At 45.5% G+C, this 20786-nt stretch overlaps 1 protein-coding gene across 3 annotated transcripts in view; it reads left to right on the forward strand.

The window, feature by feature from the left end:
• SF3B3 (splicing factor 3b subunit 3) overlaps window positions 1-19870 on the forward strand; it is a 28755-nt gene extending 8885 nt beyond the window's left edge. For all 3 annotated transcript variants that reach the window (XM_014880773.2, XM_088171929.1, XM_088171930.1), the window contains exons 11-26: window positions 58-130; window positions 5565-5716; window positions 6116-6271; window positions 6631-6786; window positions 7487-7630; window positions 8512-8634; window positions 9941-10095; window positions 11172-11346; window positions 11980-12185; window positions 12944-13100; window positions 14461-14586; window positions 15628-15840; window positions 16757-16855; window positions 17272-17415; window positions 17841-17945; window positions 18959-19870. In XM_014880773.2, coding sequence (XP_014736259.1) covers window positions 58-130; window positions 5565-5716; window positions 6116-6271; window positions 6631-6786; window positions 7487-7630; window positions 8512-8634; window positions 9941-10095; window positions 11172-11346; window positions 11980-12185; window positions 12944-13100; window positions 14461-14586; window positions 15628-15840; window positions 16757-16855; window positions 17272-17415; window positions 17841-17945; window positions 18959-19099 — 2325 coding nt within the window. In that variant the 3' untranslated portion in view covers window positions 19100-19870. The remainder of the gene's footprint in view (window positions 1-57; window positions 131-5564; window positions 5717-6115; window positions 6272-6630; window positions 6787-7486; window positions 7631-8511; window positions 8635-9940; window positions 10096-11171; window positions 11347-11979; window positions 12186-12943; window positions 13101-14460; window positions 14587-15627; window positions 15841-16756; window positions 16856-17271; window positions 17416-17840; window positions 17946-18958) is intronic.
• Window positions 19871-20786: the final 916 nt, after the last annotated feature.

The raw sequence follows: 20786 nt of genomic DNA on the forward strand, positions 1-20786 counted from the left end.
ACTCTAGTAAGTCTAAACATCTGTTTGCAAAAGAACCTTCTTCCTGTTTACTCTTAGGTATCTGAAATGGCCGTCTCAGAGCTGCCTGGTAACCCCAATGCGGTATGGACTGTGAGGAGACATGTTGAAGGTATGCAGTATTTTCCTGAAGCACAGGAAGGTCATAATGTTTTTATGTGTGTGTTGTTTTCTGCTTTTCTGTCCAAGGAGACAGGAATGGTGCTGCATGATGCTCGTGTGCCATCCTCAGAAATTGTGATTTGAGTCAGCAGCCACCTGCTTGTCTTTAGAAGCCACCCACCCTCTGGTCCCCTCATATTGTCACGCTTCCTTGTGACAAAGAAGCAGCTGCCTGCAGCTGCATCCATCACCCAGTATGCTGCATCAGCTGTACATTTGCAGCTTGAAGCTGCTGAACGTTTCATGCATTCCCACTACCCATAAGTTTTGCCCATAAGTTCTTGCTCAAACATCAGCAGGCAATAGCTATTCTTATTGTTGGAGCCTACTCACTATCCTTCATGTGTGTGTTGACAACTGCAGTAATCAGCTCTTTGTGAGAGAGTGGGATACAAATTATGGAACAAAATTGATAAATCAGCAACAGTGTCTGTATTTTATTACTTCCTTCTGTTCATATCTGAAAAAGCCACTCTGCTGGATTAGGACATACTCTCTATTCAAAAGTCAGCAATGTGTAGAAGGTTGGTGATACTGGGAAGATTGAGGTTTCAGGTTGTCAGAATATACTGGATTGGGGATTTGGTTGGTTGGGTTTTTTTTGTTTGTTTTTTTTTTAATTTTGTGATCTGAAATAATAATGTTACTAATGTATAAGAGGAAATGTGGTCCCTTCTCCTGCCTTTCTCTTGATGGTGAGGATAGAATTGAACAGAAACACCTAAAAAGTTTGCAGGGAATCTGTTGTGGCTACTGGCAGTCTCAGGGATTATTTCCCAAGGAGTGCTTTGTATAACTCTCACAAAGATTTCCCTAGGTTTATGAATCAGATCTAGAAAGGCCAGATTGTTGCAATACAGACCTTAGCCTGCTACGGTGACATGATACCTTCTATTTAAGCAGAGTAGTGTGTCTTCCAGGGAACCAGTAACCCTGTGGGAATTTCAAACCCTGCAGTGGGATTTACCTTGCAAGACCTGCCATGAATTCCTATACTCGTGTCCTGAGACTCATGTACTGCCTGAGCAACAAGAGAGGAACTTTGAGCATAAAGTGCCTTTGTGTCCCCCAGAAACAAAAGGGTCAAAAGGAAAATATTTCCACAGTTCATATGAAAAAATACGTGGTTTTCTGAAAAGAAGCATTCCAGTTTTTCTCCAGCATTCTGGAAAAGAACTTGGTATGATTTTCTCCCTCTGAGGACTGGAGGTTTCTGATATCACCTTACAGTTGTAAAGTCTTTCCTCTTGGGGTTCCAGAAGAAGACTTTGACTTTTTAAGAGGTGGAGGACCATTGATGATCTGCAGGAGGCGGGCCAGTCTCATTGCCCCCTCTTCTTCCCGCCGTCCAAATTCTCCAGGTTTTAGCATGATCATCTCTTTGATTTCAGAAAGGCTGGAATCTGTAGCTGTTAAGCTGTGCTACTCACTGAATACAGTTTATAGTTCTGTGATACTGATCCCCAAATTCCAGCTCTTGGAATTCAGAAATTATTTTAGTGGGTTTTAATCAAAAAGAGTTTCAGAACCTTTTCAAACATGTATCTAATCTCTTTAAAGTGCCCTCGAGGGTGCAGTTGGCAGTGTGGGGTTGCCCAGCTCTGCCTCAACATTGTATTGTGTGTGTGCTGCAAGGCCTCTGTAAGAAACACCCGGGTCTGCAGTCTTCAAAGCAAATACTAACCTTGGCTGGTACGTGGTGATACTCACTACCAATACCGAGCCTTTTTTTTTCTTCCACAGGTGGCTGGTGGTGGAGGTGCTGATCACCACAGGTGTGTACCTACTGCTAGGGGCTACTGTACAGTACCACAGGTTAACCACACAATCCCAACAGCATGTGGCTACATTTATGCTGAGCACTTCAGTGAACAAATTCTAGAAACTGGTGTGTAGTTGAAGATTGTTGCCTTGGCAGTTCAGTAACTGAGGAGTAGAGAGCAGGTCCCAGTCTGTCTTGTAGTCCTTGGGAAGCAAAACAATCAACTGTGTCTCTGTGGGACGGTCAGTTCTTGCTAAAATTGGATGTGTGTGTTTTAGGGGTATTTTCAGCTCTCTTGTAGACTAAGGTTAGGCTCCCAGCTGCTTTGTACAGACCTCCAAGAGAAAAAGATCGAGTGTGCTTGGAGCATTTTTAGATATTGCTGGTATGGGAATGTCCTGTGGGTATGGGATTCATCTTCCTGTGAGACAGAAGTGGGTAGGATTTGCACCAAACCCTCTATTTCAGTTGAATATCTGTGGGTGTAGGTGTGTGCTCTTCCGTGTAGACAGATGGGAGCTGGGAGCTAAGAGACAGCATTCCCTCCCTACCTGACACTCTTGCTGGAGGAGCAATGTGCAGTGAGTCAGCACTGCAGAGTCGCCACACAGTAGTAAACAGAAGCCCAGGAAAATGTGCTGTCATCCCCTCAGTCTGTTAACTGAGAGTGATCCTGAGCTCTGCCACTGCTCCCCAGTTTGCTCACCAAACTCCTCTGAGCTCGTGGTGACTGCATATTTATCAGTGCAAATTCAGATGCTGCAGAGCATGAGAAAACTGTCAGGACTGGACTGGCATATAACAATGGAATTCTCATGGACTAACTCAAACTGAATCCATGACAAATAATAAAAAGCACGGCAGTGTAGAGTTCATGGAGTGAAATATCATGTTTTCATAACGGACTGTGATGTGTGCATGAAGCTGCAGAATACTTGTAATGCATGTGCAGGAAAACGAGGCCAGCTGTGGCTCTTCAGAATCATTAAAATGTCTCTGTTACTCACTGAAAGGAGCTGACTGGTGCAATTAGAGCAGTATTAAGCATCTCTGAAGTCTTGTGTCTGCATACAAAATGAAGTCTATATGTTCAAAACTCTGGGGAGCCTGATGTTTTGCTTGGGATTGTGCTAAGAGCTAAGTAGATATCTTTTCATATTAAAATCTGTAGATCTTTTCTTTTTCCAACTGAGAACACTTCTCAGTGTGCCCTAGGGATTTAGTCCTCCTATTTTCAACTAGGCTGCTATATTTTCTAAACCGAAATTGTATTGTTTGAACCTAGATGAATGTGTCTTATTCACTGACTTAATTCTGGTAAATCAAACCCTTTATTTCAAAAGCTCCAGCAGAGAGTCATTAAGCAAAACAGACTTCAAGCAGACATGCACTTGTCACCATTATTGACACAGACTTAAAGGCATGCTCTAATATAAATGTAGGCCAATGGAAAGAAAGAGCTGAAAAGTATTAAGAGGTAGGAATGAGTTTTCCTTTAGAGTAGGACTAAGGGAATCTGTTCTGTTTTCAGATGGGAGTTCTTTGTCCTGTTCCAAATCACATGCTTAATCCTCCAGCTGGGACACAGTGGTTTATCATGAGAATTGACAGCCCCCAGGGAGGAAGGCAGCAGCTCTGAAGTAATTTGGAAAGCAACACTGGTCTTTGAAATGGAATTCTTAGAACATCCTGTCTATGGGATATTTATGAATCAAATGCTTAGCCTGTGAGCTGCTGGAAACTCCATCATCGAGGAATTCTTGTAGACTTTTGGTGTTGAAAGCTTTGTGCAAGTTTGTAGGAGAAGCTGCTGTTCAATGTAGAAAATAAGCAGTGTGTAAGTGTGTATTGCTGAACTCTTATCTGCTGTCAATGTTGGAGGAATTATCCTGTTTAGCCAAGCGTTCAAGAAGTTGGTGTTACTGATGGTTTCTCTCTGCAGATTCAGTTCTTGCTTTCTCATTCCCCCAAACAGACTTGTTCCTGTTTGTAGGGTTTTGGAGTTGTTGGAGGTTACAGGCTGTGACCAGTTAATAGAGTAGTAACGGAGTTCATGCCACAGACTTCTGTTGCAATTGCTTTAGTTACACAGAACTCTTCAGTTTGATCAGAGCTGTGGTCTGTATACCAGATGTTGCAGAGAAGAATGATGGGGGTTTTTTAATTTTTCACTTGCATATTTTCAACAGTATGTAAGAAGTTTTTGTTATAAACGTGACACAGCAGGTTTGGCAGTGCTTCCATCTAAACAGGGTGGATAAGAAAAGGAGTATTAGTTCTTGAAACATTTGTTTTGGTTAACCTAGCTCGGGTTCTTTAAGCTGCTGCATCGTATTTTGTGGCATCCTGTTTCCATCCCAGTGAGACTCCTCTATATTCTTTTTCTATTAAAGTTATTAGCCACTTCTCCGTGTCTCCCACGTTTGAAAATTATGGAGAATCTCCTTTCAAGGGCAGAAACTGACAGCTCTCTTACACCCTCACCTCCACTAGATATGCTGTGGTGCCCGAGTCTGAGCTTTGGGTAGAGTTGGGTTAAAATGAGGAATTTTCTTTTTAAGAAATAGCAGTTGCATGACAACAGCAGCAGAAGTGGAGTTGCTTCTCTGAGGCAATCTTATTTCTCTTCCAAGGCTCCTGGCTCCATTTCCCGGTAGACTTCATTGTTTCTGTTGCTTTTGTTATTCTGTTTTAATGAGATTGTCCTCTTCCCCTCTTAAGACCTATTGCTTTCTGCAGAGTGAAAGCAGACAGCAATAAACTGGGACATTTGCTTTACCCAGTCCTACTACCCTCATTTCCCACAAAGTTTCCCTATCTCCAAATGAGCTCTTAAGATTATTTTGATTAGCATAGCTCCTCCATGTCCAAGCTACAGGAGTCTCCCACGCTGTCCCCTTTGGGAGAAGCCAGTACTGGAGATAATAGAGCAAACATTGACCTTTACTTCTATTGGAATAAATGACAGTATTGCAACTATCTTAAAAATGTAATTGTTTCTTATCCCAGGAGACTCTCGGAGTGTGAATGGAAGCCAGCTGAGCTTCTGGAGGAGGGTAGAGCAGGTTTAACCCTGAATTCTGCTGTGATGCACCTTAATTGTTCTCTGCAGCCTTTTTATTGATTGTGTGGCTGCTAGGTAGAGATTGTGGTCCTGCGACCTCCTGTGTGCAACATCTGTGGTGTGGTTTCTGCAGATAGATTCCTTATGTTCAAATTTTTGGAGTAGAGTATTTCGTTTGACTTTGTTGGGTGTTAAATCTGGATTCAGCTCCTTGGGTGAGGGGAGATAACTGTTTTAAAGGCTTTGAGAACTTGAGCGTTCTTTGAAAAAAATAGATAAGAATCTTGCTTGCCAGAATCCACAGTATTGTGAATTGACTGTGGATCTGGATCGTGGTTTGATCCCTGGCTTGATCTTGCATTGTTTGGAGTCCGGCAGTGGCTGGCTTTTGGACAGAGTGTCCTAGAGCGAACTTGTGCAATACTGTCAGCAGCTGTAATTATCGCAGGAATTCTGCTGAGGAGTAACTGCTAGACATTTGTCAGACTGCTGATTATGTTGGGAAGCCTTGCATTTATTAAATCAGCACTCTTTTTTTCCCCTGTCTCCCTTGACTAGATGAATTTGATGCCTACATTATTGTGTCCTTCGTAAATGCCACACTGGTGCTGTCTATTGGAGAGACTGTAGAAGAAGTGACTGACTCTGGATTCCTGGGTACTACACCCACCTTGTCCTGCTCTCTTCTTGGTGATGATGCTTTGGTACAGGTAATGGAAAGCTGTTTCTGACATGTCTGCTATGTCTGTCACTCTCAGCTTGCTGCACAGATACAATTTCTGCAGCTAGTGCAATGCATGTACAGAGAGGCAGATTGACAGAGAATATTGCTGATTCAGCCTTTCCCTTTGTATATCTTACTAAGTATAACTAGACCAGTTCAAAATGGTCCTAACCTCCTTCAGTAGTTCCTTGCTGTGGTTGAAAGATGCAGTTCTCCCAGCTGGCAAGTATCTTCCTGCTGGTTCAGCCTGGTGCACAGCTGATGGATAACTGGTTGCCAGGAGCAGTTCTTGCCTTTGGCTTCTGCTGAGTCAGAACCACCAGTAAAAGGGGAGTTGTGAAGAAATGGTAAATACAGAATTGATGTGACCTTTTTTTTTCTTCAGGTTTATCCAGATGGGATCCGGCACATCCGAGCAGATAAGAGAGTAAATGAATGGAAGACACCAGGGAAGAAAACCATTGTAAAATGTGCTGTGAACCAAAGACAAGTAGTGATAGCACTGACTGGAGGAGAACTGGTTTACTTTGAGATGGACCCGGTATGTGTGTTAATGTTATGAATGGGTTTGAAAGAGTGAGATACGGCTTGTGCCAGGGATTGATGCTTGATCAGACCTGCCGAAAAAGATTCAGGAGTAGAGCATTCTTCTAGAACGGATAGATCAAAGCCCTGCATATCTAGACTGTGTCTATCTGGGATAATTTAATGGCTAATTAAAGTCTCTGAAGCTCATAACTGTGGCTGAAAATTGTGTATTTCTAGTCTTGCTCTTCTGGTTCTTCCAACTGTAGCTGAAATAAATTGTTTAAAAATTGTGATATTGTTTATATAACAAATCTAAAGCATTGTTTAAAAACAAAGTATCTAATTAGAAAGTCATATGTTTTTCTTCCTCAGTCAGGACAGCTGAATGAGTACACAGAGAGAAAGGAGATGTCGGCCGACGTTGTTTGCATGAGCCTGGCCAACGTTCCCCCGGGGGAGCAGCGTTCCCGGTTCCTTGCTGTTGGGCTGGTGGACAACACTGTCAGAATTATTTCACTTGACCCTTCGGTGAGTAGCTGTGCTATTTTTGCCCTTTCATTGGTTTGAAACGTTCAGAAGCATCCTCTAGAGGTGGGCTGTGTCCGTCCAAACTGTCTTTCCGTATTCAGGTGGGTGAGCAGGAATGGACAGCTTGCATGGCTTTCCTCTGCTGGTTGAGAGGAAACGTGGCCCTTGATCCTTCCCTCTAACAGCCTGGTTTTATTGAGAATCATTTATGCCTCTGGAGGTTAAGCTGATGAGTCATAAAATAATTTTCTAGTATTGTTTTGTTTTGGGTTGTTTTTTTTGCCGGGTTTCCCCCTCTCATCTCCCTGTTTGTACCTGTACTAAAAGCGGACATTCTGCACGCAAGTTGGCAGCAAACCAAACTTGCCATTCATCTACCTGCAACAGATGAGGCGTTCAAATCTGGTTTTAATAACCTAAATTTTGCTCAAGTCACTCTATGCTAAATAGCAGCAAATGGTGCTAGAACAATTTGGAAGGATCCAGTTTATCTTCTCTAAAGTCCAGGCTACTACCACTCCTGCTTGCCAAAATGCCTAGAGCCAGCATCTGTTGTGACTTTTTTTTCTTTTTTCTGTGCTGAACACTTCTTTCTGGAGATCTAAAAGGGCACCTTTAAGCTCCTTAGATGGAGCTTGAACCCTGTGTTGCCATGCCAAGCCTTGCTGACTGGCATCATCCCTCTCTCCTTTTCCCCCAGGATTGTTTACAGCCCCTGAGCATGCAGGCGCTGCCCGCTCAGCCCGAGTCGCTGTGCATCGTGGAGATGGGTGGCACAGAGAAGCAGGACGAGCTGGGAGAGAGGGGCTCCATTGGCTTTCTCTACCTGAACATTGGACTGCAGGTGAGGAGTTCCTACCTAGTTCTGACAGGGGTGTCTTGAGGAGCTTTTGCTTGAGAGGTGGATTGTTAAAAAAGCCTTGTCATCATGCAGTGCAACAACACAAAGCCTGACTTTCCTCTTTGTTAAAATGTGTTTGACAACTGTGACTGTGGAATTGACTTTGTGACTTTGTAGAGGTGTGAGTTTCCCCATACACTGTCTTTAGACTAGAAAATGTATTATCCCAGATTTTATATAGGACACTGTGCTTTTCCCATTCAAGAAAGAAGGCATATATTAAGAAATACTTCTGGGTGAAATGTTGAGCAACTCGTTAAAAACTGCCTGTAGGGCAGAATATCAAACAACAAGTAACTGCCCATAAGCAGAGGCTCTGCTCCAATAACTGCTGTTACACAGCTTTTTGTTACATCCAGTACAGATTCTTGATTTTGATCAAGATACAGATTTTGATCTTTGACCAAAAAAATGTTGTTTTGACAATTTTACATGTGGTAAAAACAATCATCAGTTTGGGATTCTTCCGCATGCCTCAAGTTTGATGCCAGAATTCAAACTCTTTTTAAGGAACATGAGCTTTTGAGTAAATCCTTTGTACCAAGGGGGATGGGGATCTGGAATCCACCCTCAGGTTTCTATGGCTTATGTAATACACTAAAGCCCTTGGTCTGTATTATTTTGGAGGTGGTCCTTTCTGCCCTGTAGACTGTGCAGGAGCTTTCTTTGCTATTTGGTGTGGCTGTAGGGGCAAGTTGTACTGACAGCTAGGAGAACAAACAGCTAATTCTTCAGAAACCACCTCTCTCAATTGTTTTGAATTATGCATGTAACAAGTTACTTCTTACCTTCAACGTGGATCTTTTTGTTTTGCTGCTGTCAAGAACGGTGTGCTGCTGCGGACAGTGCTGGACCCTGTCACTGGCGATCTCTCTGACACCAGGACCAGATACCTTGGCTCCCGGCCTGTCAAACTCTTCCGTGTCCGAATGCAAGGCCAAGAGGCGGTAAGGGAGGCCAGCTCTTGCAGGGGTGCAGATCCACTCCCCAGGCACTGCATCCCAGATTTTCTTATGGGTGGGCAGGGTGGGGAAGCATCCCTGCAGCACAGCAGGACCCTCTGGGTAAGGGTGGGAAGTAGAATGACTTCATTATGGAGCTGCCTGGCTCTCATCTTGTTTTTTCACAAATAGCCTTGTTCTTATTCCACTTACTGCTGTGTAGTGCTGCCTTCTCTGAACTAGGATTCATCTGACCCATAGGCTGTGTTTACAGTGTGCTTGGAGAGCTCTGAGCAGGTTCATGGGCTTAGAGGCACATCTTGACTGCTTTAGAGCAGGGAGAGATGGAGAGAGCTCTGTGCAGACAACTTACCCTTGAATGCTTGATGCAGTGAATGATTGTGTCCTTGCATGTTGAGAATAGCTCAGCCAAGGGCTGGACAGCTGCCATACATGGTTCAAGGAAAATATTTGCAAGATTTGGCATAGAAGGAAGAAAATGTTTCATCAAAAGTGCCATTTCCAGCCCTTCTGATGTGGCACTGGGGAAATCAACCACCCCCTGCTTGACTCATTTTTGGATGACACCTTCAGAGTTGAGAAATATTGCTGATCAGCGTAGGGGGCTGGATGTGGGAATTTGAGCTGTACTGTAGTGTTAAGGTACACTGGGTGAATCCCTTCAACTTGCTCCTGCCAGCTGTAACTTGGAGGTGAGGAGCTTTGCAGCTCTAGCAGAGAATACCTGTAAATAACCAAGTGCTTTTCTGCTTCTGAGATCAGCTGTTGTCACTCAGGCAGAAACTAAGGTTGCACTGAAACTCATTTAGCCAAATGTATAAAGCTGAAAAGTTTTGGAAGTCAATCTGCTTCCTTTATTTCTTTACAATTTGATTTAGGCTAGTGATGATTTTCAGTAAATTTCTCTAAGAGTGCTACAGCATTGAATTGTGATGAAGCAGTAAATATTTATTTTGAAGGAGCTGTTTGCATTCAAATAAGCTATTTTTAAAAAAAGGAGATATGACAGTATTGTTGATCTTGACTTTTACAGGTAATAGTTTTAGTGCACCTTAGCTGGCGTATTTGTTGTTTTGATAGTGCTTTAAAGTTCCTTTTCATGCCATATGCAATTTCCAGAGAAAACTGAAAGTAAGGAGTGTCTCCTCAGGTGTGCTCTGAGCTGGGTGGGGTCCACAAGAGTTCACTTGTTGCAGTGGGGCAGAGTTGGCACTGTGCATCCATTTCTGTTGCATGAAGTGAGCTTGCCTCCATTCCCAGACCTAATAAATTTGCTGCCTGTCTTTCCCAGGTGCTCGCCATGTCAAGCCGTTCCTGGCTTAGTTACTCCTATCAATCACGCTTCCACCTGACTCCCCTGTCTTACGAGACTCTGGAGTTTGCATCTGGTTTTGCTTCTGAGCAGTGCCCTGAGGGCATTGTGGCCATCTCCACAAACACACTGAGGTAAGCATCAGAAGGAAAATACAAATGCTTCCAGGCTGAGATGCCATGCAGTGAATTCCACCTGACATTCAAAAGGAAAGAGGTAACTTGACTTTAAAAAGATATTTTTTTTTTTAATTATGGCTAATGATTTGGTGGAAACACTTGGATAGTTTCAGAAAACAGACAATTTAAGGAAAGTTATGCTGTCAAAAAGAAAAACTGTGCTTCTCAGATTTGTATCTTCTAGCTTTTTAAAATAAGTGTAATGCAAGTTATTCTTCAATTCTGTGATCCTGAGAGAGGGAAGCTTTTAGTAAATGTGGACCTGTTGTGTATCAGGATCTTGTGATTTGTTATCTGAATTGGCTGCTTTGCAGGAAATGAACCACGTGATTTCAGAAACCAGAGGCATGACAGGGATGTGTTTGTTGCTTTTTTTAAAGTTCAGCTGAGATGCTAAAAGGAAAAATGAAAATAATGGACCACAAATTCAGATGCTGTGCTGTACGCACTTGAACAGACACTTTTTTCATATCTGTCCTCATTAAATATTACAGCATTCATTGCTTTTAAAGGAGCCATTCTTTCTGGAAAGACTTGTGGTTTTTAGACACCAAATGCCAGAAGAACTGGCATTTCAGCTGGCAAGTCACAGGAAGAAAGAGCTGGCATTGGGTTTTTCATACTCTTTTTAACTGAAGTGCCTCTGAGGAGCATTTGATTATATGTCAAAGTCATTGTCACATTTAGATTCAGATTATATGTTCCCCAAACGTGCACTTTGCTTCTTCCGTGTGCTCTTTGTTCCTCTGGGGATGGACTTGCTTCAGCACCAGTCAGAACGCACCCTGAGACAGCAAGAGCCCTCAAAGATCTTCTGCTGCAGCACACACCTGTCTCACTCCACGGGCTCCCGTTTTAGGATGTTAGTTTTGCTCTGCTCTCTAGAGCAAAGTTGCTGTCTGGCCTGAGAAAAATGCTGCTCCTCTTTAGCACTAGCATGTTTTACAAAGAAAAAGTTCAGTTTCAGTTTTGTTCTCTTGGACTGCTGTTTTTACACCGTGCTCAACACATGTGTGCTCTTTGTCCCTCAGGATTTTGGCACTGGAGAAGCTTGGAGCAGTCTTCAACCAGGTTGCCTTCCCGTTGCAGTACACACCCCGAAAGTTTGTCATTCACCCAGAGAGCAACAACCTGATCATCATTGAGACAGACCATAATGCTTACACTGAGGCCACCAAAGCACAGAGGAAGCAGCAAATGGCTGAGGTAATTGGGATGGGAGACAGATACACCCATCTGTTCCCCAGGGGAGGCTTCTGCAGCTGAAAGTGCTCCCTGCTCATTGGTTTCCAGCTGCCACTACCTGCCAGGCTTTCTGCCCTGTGTGAATGCAGGGGCTGGAAGATGAGTGGAGATCTGTGTTAACACAAATTTCAGCAGAATGCAGCATTTCCCAGTGTTCCTTCCTTTGTGCGATGTTAGGGTATGTTTTAAGGACCACTCTAGTGGAGGACAGTCTTGCTTGTGTAACACCTGATCCTCTCCCATTCTGTGGGGTTTCTGTGGTTGTTTGAGGATGCTTCCATTTCAGTGGGTTGTTTATTTTCTTCTCAGGATTGTTTCCAGGGTTGTTGGTCTAGAGAAACCTAGCTCCCCAGACATCTGTGCCTTGGGCAGGGCTGACACAGCCGTGCTCTGAGCTGTAGAGTCTTCCTGGGGAATAAACTCAGGGTGGGTGGAAGCTTTGGGACTTAATGGGTTTTATGTCTTCACTGGCAGTATCTTAGCCCAGAATACCTGGGCTTAGGCAAAACAGGGAGGTTGTATTCTAGAGAGCATCAGCATGCTGGGAAAGGAAATAACTGAGCTGTTGTTTTCTCCTGTCCTTTAATGCCATAGGAAATGGTGGAGGCTGCAGGTGAGGATGAGAGGGAGCTCGCTGCAGAGATGGCTGCAGCCTTTCTGAACGAGAATCTTCCTGAGTCTATCTTTGGTGCTCCCAAGGCAGGGAATGGTCAGTGGGCCTCTGTTATCAGAGTGATGAATCCTATCCAGGGAAATACATTAGATCTGGTCCAGCTGGAGCAGAATGAAGCTGCTTTCAGGTAAGAAGCATTGCCAGATGCAGCAAGAGTCCCTGCATTTGTCTTGCCTTCCCTTCCCTTCCAATCCTGATCTTGTACACATTTGGCATTAAGAGCTGGTGGTGCTCCAAATGTGCTTGCAGGACTCCAGTGCCTAAAGAACAACACAGGGGTGTAAATGACAGATAAGAGAGCTAGGAACAAGAGAATGTGCTGTTATCTCTCACTTTTCCTTCTCATCCAGATAAAATGAGGATAGATTAAATGAAAAGGGAAGTGTTAGAGGACTGGAGGGGAAAGCCAACACAATAACCATGAAGAATAGCAAGTGGCTCAGCAGGTGAAGTAGAGTCAGGTTAGTCAAAAGGTTGACCTGCCATTTCCAACCTGCCTGAGCTATTTACTGAGCAGGAAATAACACTGGAAGATTGAGGAAAGTTAATTGTATATGTCCCAATGGGAACAGCCTTTGAAAAACAGCTTTGCACATCACTAGGCAGTGTCCAGCTTGTGAAAGTGCAAAGTAACACTGGACATTGTGAAAACATAAAATGCTTTGGGCATATGTGACAGCTGGAACACATGTGGAGAGTGTGGAAGAATGAACAAATCGGTGTTAAACATTTCTGCAAGGAGAAAAAAATTACTTAAAAGGAAATGTCAGTGTTGAAGGGTCTCTGCTGGGCAGGTGCAGGTTGTGCTGTCAGGAAATCCAGTCTGGGTGTGCAGCATTAGTGTGGTGATGACACTGATGTCTTGGTGTGTCCTGTCGTTTCCAGTGTGGCTGTGTGCAGGTTCTCCAACACTGGTGACGAGTGGTACGTGCTGGTGGGAGTCGCCAAGGACCTGATTCTGAACCCACGCTCAGTTGCTGGGGGTTTTGTCTATACATACAAGCTGGTGAATAGTGGTGAGAAGCTGGAGTTTCTGCACAAGGTGAGAAGAGTGATGGGGTCATTTCCAGGCTGAGTGTTGGAGTAGCTCTTACTTGCTGGGTGCTGCAGTAATATTGCAGTACTTGGTGCATCCTGGGCAAGATTATTGTGCTGGTGTTACACACTGGAAGCAGCCTTGGAGAAAATGGCTGCCTCTTACAAAATCATTTGTTACATCTTCTGCAGAGCTGAGGATTAAACACAGATCTCACAAGTCCCAATTTTACCCATCTAATTGGATAAATTGGAAAGGAGCAGTGTTTTTCATGCCCCTGTCAGGGAGGAGAAGGAAATGGCTCTGTTTGCTTTCTGGAATATGAGCTCAGAGAGCTGCTTAAGCACTTGTTTACAGAGCAAATTCATACTTGGGTCACTTGAACCCTGGTGCAAAGACTATCAGTCCTTGGCTGACCATGTGCAGCTGTTGTGATGAGCTGTCATCTTCCTTGGATGCTGTTTGATGGTGTGTAGAAATGATTAGTGACCAACTTGTTTGATAGGTCTCGGGGGCTTCAGCAAAGGTTTCAGCAGAAAAATTACTGTTCTTCCCACGTGCTTCCAGCATGGCTGAGATTTGAGCAGATGAGTACATGGAAAGGAATGTTGTGGCTTACTCACTTCCTAGAGTCCTGATGCAGTGAGTGGGTTCTGTCCTGCACTGTGGCCTTTTCTGGTGCCACTGAACACCCACTGGAAGTTGACAGAGCTGAAGTTGTGAAATAAACTTCTCTTAGCCAGTGCAGCCAAGCTAGGAATGCTGTAACTGGAAGCTTTCTACGTGTTCCCCTTCTCTGCTGTGGCTGATCATTTTGGATTGATGAGTGGTGGGAGATTTTTCAGACAGTAACCCTGTCTGAGTTACCGAAATTGTGGACAGACACACTGTAGTTGTTCGTATTTAACAGTTTCTTTGGTGGCAGTGTCAGATGGCTGAATTACATTCATGCCTTGCTTTAAAAACAGTCCGGGTCGATTTAGGCAAAGTCTGAAGTTTTTGTGTTGGATATAAACGAAAACTAAGAGCTGAGGCAACCAGGAAACCTTGTCTTCTTTTGCTGCCTGTCCAGTATGGGGTTCTTACAGCAGTCCTGTGCTTAAGTTAAGGTGCACTGCCAGCAGTGTGTTATGAGTGCCCATGGCTCTCTTAGCTCTGTGTGTGACATCTGGTGCTGTCAAAAGCCTGTGAAGGACTGACCTGTTGCTTCTCCTGTAGAAAAGATTGTTATTAGCCTTTTACATTGAAATCCTTGGTGTACAGGCCAGTGAACTTCAACCATATCATTAGCTGAATCTGGTCTGAAGGTTTATGTAACGTTAGCTTTCCTAATGAAGATTTCACAATCTTCCTCTTTCCTCTCTAGACCCCTGTGGAGGAGGTCCCTGCAGCCATTGCTCCATTCCAAGGCCGAGTCTTAATTGGAGTTGGAAAGCTCCTGCGTGTGTATGACCTGGGCAAGAAGAAACTGCTTCGGAAATGTGAGAATAAGGTACTGCCTTCTGTTCTGACCAGAGCTGTCAATTTGGAACGAGTGATACTTTGCAGCAGGAGTGAAACATGTGGTTTAGCTGCTACTCCAGCCCAAGTGTGTCTATTTGGTTATTAGAGCTGTATGTTTACCTTGCTGGGTGCATCTATCTAGAGTAGTGCTGGACTAGACTGGGCTGTTGTGCTGCCCCTCTGCATCCCATGCACACACCGTTTTCTTATCACTGTTCTGACAGTGGTGTTGCAAGTTTCTTTTTGTCCCAGTTCAGTGCAGCCTGTTACTGACCGTGTGCAGGGGTCTGTACAGGCTTTTCCTTTGACTGCTGCAAATGTGAGATCTTAGTGAGATAGAAGATAATTGCTGGAAATGTTTCATTGGTTTTGGTGATCAGCAGCTGTGGGACAGAAGCTGGAGGGTGTATTTGACCACCTCATCATATCCCCAGAATGTTGAAAAGGGGATTTTCTTGTAGTAAATGGTCCTTCTTGCTGAGCATCTTTGCTACTTTAGGAAAAGAAATTGCAGAGCATGATTTTCTAACTTTTAATTGCCTGCTCCTCCCTCTCTCGTGCAAGCTGCAGAACCTGTGCCAGTAGCTCATTACTGCACAAAAGAGCTCCAGCAAGCTAACAGACTGGAAACTTTTAGGGGATTTTTTTTTTTTTCCTAAAACATGACTTGCATGAAAAATTGAAGCTTTCCTTCTTGGGCCTTCCATGACCATGTAGTGAGGAGACATGGAAGCAATGCCTGCTTGTAGGGATGTCCTGGCATCTCCAGTCATGGGCTTACCAGCAGCACTTGTTCTCTGGACAGTGTTCACATAGGGAAGGCTGTGAATGCCACGTGGAGCATGTTAGGTTGCCCTCCCTGAATTGGTGGTGTATTTAGAGTGGGACTGGCAGAATGAGGGGTAGTTTTGGAGGAAATGATGGGAAGTGGGCAGTGAGCTGTAGTTCAGAGGGAAATAGTGTTTCAACTGGAGTAGGGTTATGCTTCCCTGTTTGAAGTACTCAGGTTTTGTCCTTTTTCTCTCAAAAGCACATTGCCAACTACATCTGTGGGATCCAAACTATTGGGCACAGAGTGATTGTTTCAGACGTTCAGGAGAGTTTTATCTGGGTGCGTTACAAAAGGAATGAGAACCAGCTCATTATCTTTGCTGATGACACTTACCCCCGGTGGGTCACCACAGCAACGCTCCTGGATTACGACACTGTGGCTGGAGCAGACAAGTTCGGTAACATCTGTGTGGTGAGTGTGCCTTGCTGAAGTCGGGGCTTTTTGGACATATTTTCCCTTAAAACATCCATGATTTATATTAAAAGAATGAGAATCTGTCATTAGCTGGAGACAACGCCCTGTACTATTGACTTGTTTTTGTGGGGTGGCTCTGTCATCATAGTGGGCTGCAGTTTATCTGTTTCTTAAATGAAGCAAATAAGTTAAAGCATCAGCAAGTGACAAACATATTTCTGAGGTGTCCAGTAATGTGTTTATATTGCCTTAAAACTTACTGCCAATAAGCCTTTAAAAGAAGCTTGTTGCTGTGAAAGGGCCTGTGGGAACTTGAGTCAGGGTCATCACTCTTACTTTTTCTGACTAAACCTCATCGCTGGCATTTAGCTTTCTCTGTCACTTCCTCTTCACAGTTGGCTTTGTCAGCCAACACTTCCCCACTTGGCTGGATTTCAGCAAGGGAGGAGGAAAGAATAGATAGTCTTTCTGGCAGAGCTTTGATCTCTTTCTGAAGCATGCTCGGGTGCTCTGGAGTGCAAAGTTCAGCAAGTGTCAGATGCTGCGCCTGCAGGATTTGGCCAACACACACAAATCGGTCCTCTTCAGTTTTCCTGCCCCACATCCATCAAACTGTTTCCTTTGTGGAAACCACCTTCAGATCAGTTTGACCATATCTCTCAGGATGATCTGCAAGTGCCAGGCCAGGCAGTTGCTGGTTGTGAGGCCCTGCCTGTGTTTCTGAGTGATGGGCTATTGGTCTTGATACCACAATCGTCATGTAACCGAAGGCTGTTTTGTAGAGGTACCTGGATGATTTTGCTGTAAGTGTGATGTGGTTCTTGCAAAGTCCACAAAAAGCAGCAAGGGTTCAGCAGAGATAATGTGCTGCTTCTCTGCAGCTTGCTAATTCTTCCTTCCTCTTTCAACACAGGTGAGATTGCCTCCCAACACCAATGATGAAGTAGATGAGGATCCCACAGGCAACAAAGCTCTCTGGGACAGGGGGTTGCTTAATGGAGCATCACAGAAGGTAATACTTTGTGGGAAGCACGTGGTTGTTGTAGGAAAAGAATGCACTGCTGTTCTGTGAAGACCTTTGCAGTATTGTCCAGGATATGTATTAGCAGTTCTGTTTCTACACAATCTGCTGTGCTGTGGGTGATCTGTTTTCACTGTTGCTGCAAGCCAAAGTTCTCAAATCACAGTTGAAGCCTGTTTGGTGTGTTTGATGGAAGCAGCTCATTTTCTTTTGCTGCTTTCTCTCATTACTTGCATCCGTTTGTCCAGCTGAGTTTTGCCATCTGGTCACAGGTGGAAGGCACTTCCTCTCTAGAAAGGCATTTCAGAACTAGCAGTTGGCTGAATTTATTCTGCTTTCCTCTCTCAATCCCTTTGATGCTCTTATATAAGCTGAAGAAAAAACATGCTTCTGTGCTTGCCTTTCAGGCTGAAGTGATTATGAATTATCACGTGGGAGAAACAGTGCTTTCCTTGCAGAAGACTACACTGATTCCAGGAGGCTCTGAATCTCTTGTTTATACCACCTTATCAGGGGGGATAGGAATCTTGGTCCCTTTTACTTCCCATGAGGTAAGCAAGCCCAAGCATCAGGCTGCAGTCTTGCTGCTTTTTGTGCACCCATCCACAGCCAGTATGTTAAATGTGCTGCATTCCCTGAAGGGCTCCACAGTGGCTGAAACCCTGAGCTACAGGAGATCCTGTGGCTCCAATGCAGAAGGGAAGAGAAGGAGTTTGAGTCCTGCATTGGTTCTGTAAAGACTTGAGAGCATTGCTTGTTACACTGTCGTTCTGAATCTGTTTGTGCTTTCAAGGAGTTTTGGGTGCTTCAGTGTCTGAGGAGGGAGGAGTCCTTTGGCATACTTTGTGTAGCCTCTAAACTGTTGATCAGGCTGTGATGTTTCAAGTCCTGCAGGAGCATCTTCTAATTTGTGTTGCCTTGCTAGCAGCACTGATGTGTCCCAAACTATTCTCTTACCAGTCTTCTGTCTCCCCAGGATCACGACTTCTTCCAGCATGTGGAAATGCACTTACGGTCTGAGCACCCTCCCCTCTGTGGACGAGACCATCTCAGTTTCCGCTCCTACTACTTCCCAGTGAAGGTGAGCCCTGAGCACGTGGGATCACCTGGTCATGGGGTGCAGAGAGTTGCTTTGGGGCACAGGGCTGCCTTGAGGCTGGCAGAAGCAAAGCAAGGTTATTGTCTTGAACAAGGCAAGGTTGCTGTTCAGTGGGGAGAGCTGAGGTACTGTCAGTAATGGCTTGTGTAGTGCCTGTGGCAGCTGGCTCGAGTAGCACTCTGTAAGGAGAACGGTGCTTGGCACTTAATACATGTCTGTTTTCATTTCTTAACTCTTGTAATGAGCCTCCTGAGGGTTGGTCCTAAGACCCAGGACCAGAGGTGCTGTAGCTGCACTTTTCTGCTTCCCACAGCATCTCCATTTTCCACCAGGAGAAGCAGCATTACATAGCTGTTGGTGTGGCTGGGTCAAACTGAGTGCTGCCCTGGGTTATGTTTTTTCCACCACCACTGGAAAGGGAAATCTAAGTTCAGAAACAGCTGTTCCTGCCTATTTCTGCTTTTGAGGAACTGTTAGGAGCTGTGAACTGCTAAATGCTCTGACCAGATGGATCCCAGGGGTAGCTACTACCAGACCAATGAGTGTAGAGTCAGTCAGAACACTGTCTCAGCAAATGGAACTCTCTAGGTGCAGAGGGTGGTGGTGGTCTCAATGAACTTGAGGCTGATTTGCAGCATACACAGCCTCAAAGATTGCTCAAAGATTGTTTGATTGAAGCTGCTCACTCACAACCTCCCCCAGCCTTCCCAGTGCAGGGCTCAGACCCAGGCAGATCTCTCTTCCTTTCCCTTGTATGATTCTTCAGCTGCACCCAGGCCTTTTGGGTTTCTGTTTCGTTAATCAAGCTGGCCAGTAATTAATGTGATGCTAACTGCTGCTATTCAACAGATGAGGTCACTGAGCATGGTGTTGTTTCCAGGACAGGATTAAGAAACTCCTGGGAACAAACTGTTTGTGGCCATTTTTCCCTGTTTAAGCAGGGTTCAGTGCTTCTGTGTGGTTTCGATTCAGTTCTCTCCTGCTTGCCTCTCCAGAATGTGATTGATGGGGACCTGTGTGAGCAGTTCAACTCCATGGAGCCTAACAAACAGAAGAATGTGGCCGAGGAGCTGGACCGGACCCCACCCGAGGTGTCCAAGAAGCTGGAGGACATCCGCACACGCTACGCTTTCTGAGTGGCAGCTGGCAGGGGCAGAAATGCTTGCAGCTCCTCTGGGTGCTCTTCCAGGCACCGGTGGAAGGAGGAATGTGTGCTTTCCCCTCCCCCTATTTCAAATATTGGTTTGGTCCTCTTGGTTTATGTTTCAAAGTACAGTAAATACAGTATCAGCTCTTAGGTTTCCCAACACATCCCACTGCCTGTGATGTGAGGACTCCTGACATTCCGGCTTCTGGCCGGAGCAGTTCTCTCTTGGAAAGTGCCCGTGGCAGGATGCTAGCTGACCCTCAGCCCCATCTCCTTGTCCTCCCTTTTGGATGGAGGAGTCCCAGGTTGTCTCGCTGAAAGTTCTGTAGGGCAGATCCAGCTGAGTCTTTGTTGGGTCAAGTGGGGTTTGTGATTTCCCAGCATTTTAGAAAAGGAAAGGAAAAGAGAGCTGTGGCATAATTCGGGATTACCAGGCTCCTCTTCTGGTAGCCAGTAGTGAGCTGCTCTGGGCTTATACTAGTCTGGGGAGCAGCCAATCGGGAGCTGGCTGGGGGAGGGTGTAACTGTCACACTTTTCTTGAACGTTTTCTTCTGAATTGCAAGGGGGTTTTTTGAACTTGCCATTTCTGACTGTTTTCCCTGTAAATAGAGTTTTGTACAATGTTGACTCTCCTGGGGGTGGGGAAGAGCGAGGCCTGAGTCTGGGACTTGATTTGTTTCATAATAACTTTGGCAAGAGAGTGTCTCCAAGCTGTGACTGTGAGCAGCACATGAAGAATAAAAGCCTGTTTTTTCACTACACTGGCGCTGGGGCTCTTCTCCTTCGTGGCAGCTGCTGCTGACCTGGCAGGAGCAGGAGGGGAGGAGGAGGAATACAGAAATGTGTGCACCCTGAGCCCCTGTGCTCCTGCAGGCCCCTCACTGCACCCCTGCCCTGCCTTGGAGCTGATCCTCTGCTGCTTGATTTGCCCTAGGACACACAAAAAGCAGGCTGTGGAGAGAGGGAAGAGTCATTTCTGCAGCTGTTCCCAGAGCATGGCTGCACATCCGGGGTCCTGTGTTGCCCAGTGTAGCAGCTGCAGCCCTGGGAGGAGCAGCTGGCTGCCAGGGGGGCTGGGGAAAGGTCCTTGTCCCAGAGGCTTGGTAGCTGGCTGCAGAGGCTCCCAGTCGGGGTGCGCCCACACAGCAAGTGCTTCCTGGTTGTGCTGGGCTGCTCCCAGCTTACTCCTGCTGGTGGGGACTGTCTGAGAGCTTGTGACATCCCGGTAAGGATGCTGCTCCCCACTTGGGACTTGGAGGGACAGGTGGTCCTTGATGCCTGTGCTCCCTTTGAACAGCTTTCACGCTCTCCAGTGCACGTACTGTGTGGGGTGAGGGCAAACACACCCTCCTGCCCTGTCCTTTGCACCCTCCTCCTCTCCTGCCTTGTCTCAGGCCTGTGCTGGCAGAGGCTGACAGTGCAGGGCTGCACCCTTTGGCTCTGACATGGCACGTAGAGCCCCACCCATCCTCTGCTGGCAGAGCAAAGGCCTTTTTGCTCCCTTCCCCGGCCGGAGTGGGGGTGGCTGTGTCAAGGGAGGGGCGATGGTGTGCTGCTTTGTGGGGTCCAGCTTCTGGCTTGCCGTGGACTTAAAGTGCTCACCCTGTGCTCCCTTCTCCCTTGTCCTTCCCGAGGGAGTGATGCTTTGGATCAGAGGGCACTTCCAGCAGAGCTC

This window comes from Sturnus vulgaris, chromosome 12 (genome assembly GCF_052056855.1).
Source record: "Sturnus vulgaris isolate bStuVul1 chromosome 12, bStuVul1.hap1, whole genome shotgun sequence".
In the NCBI taxonomy this organism is placed as follows: domain Eukaryota; kingdom Metazoa; phylum Chordata; class Aves; order Passeriformes; family Sturnidae; genus Sturnus; species Sturnus vulgaris.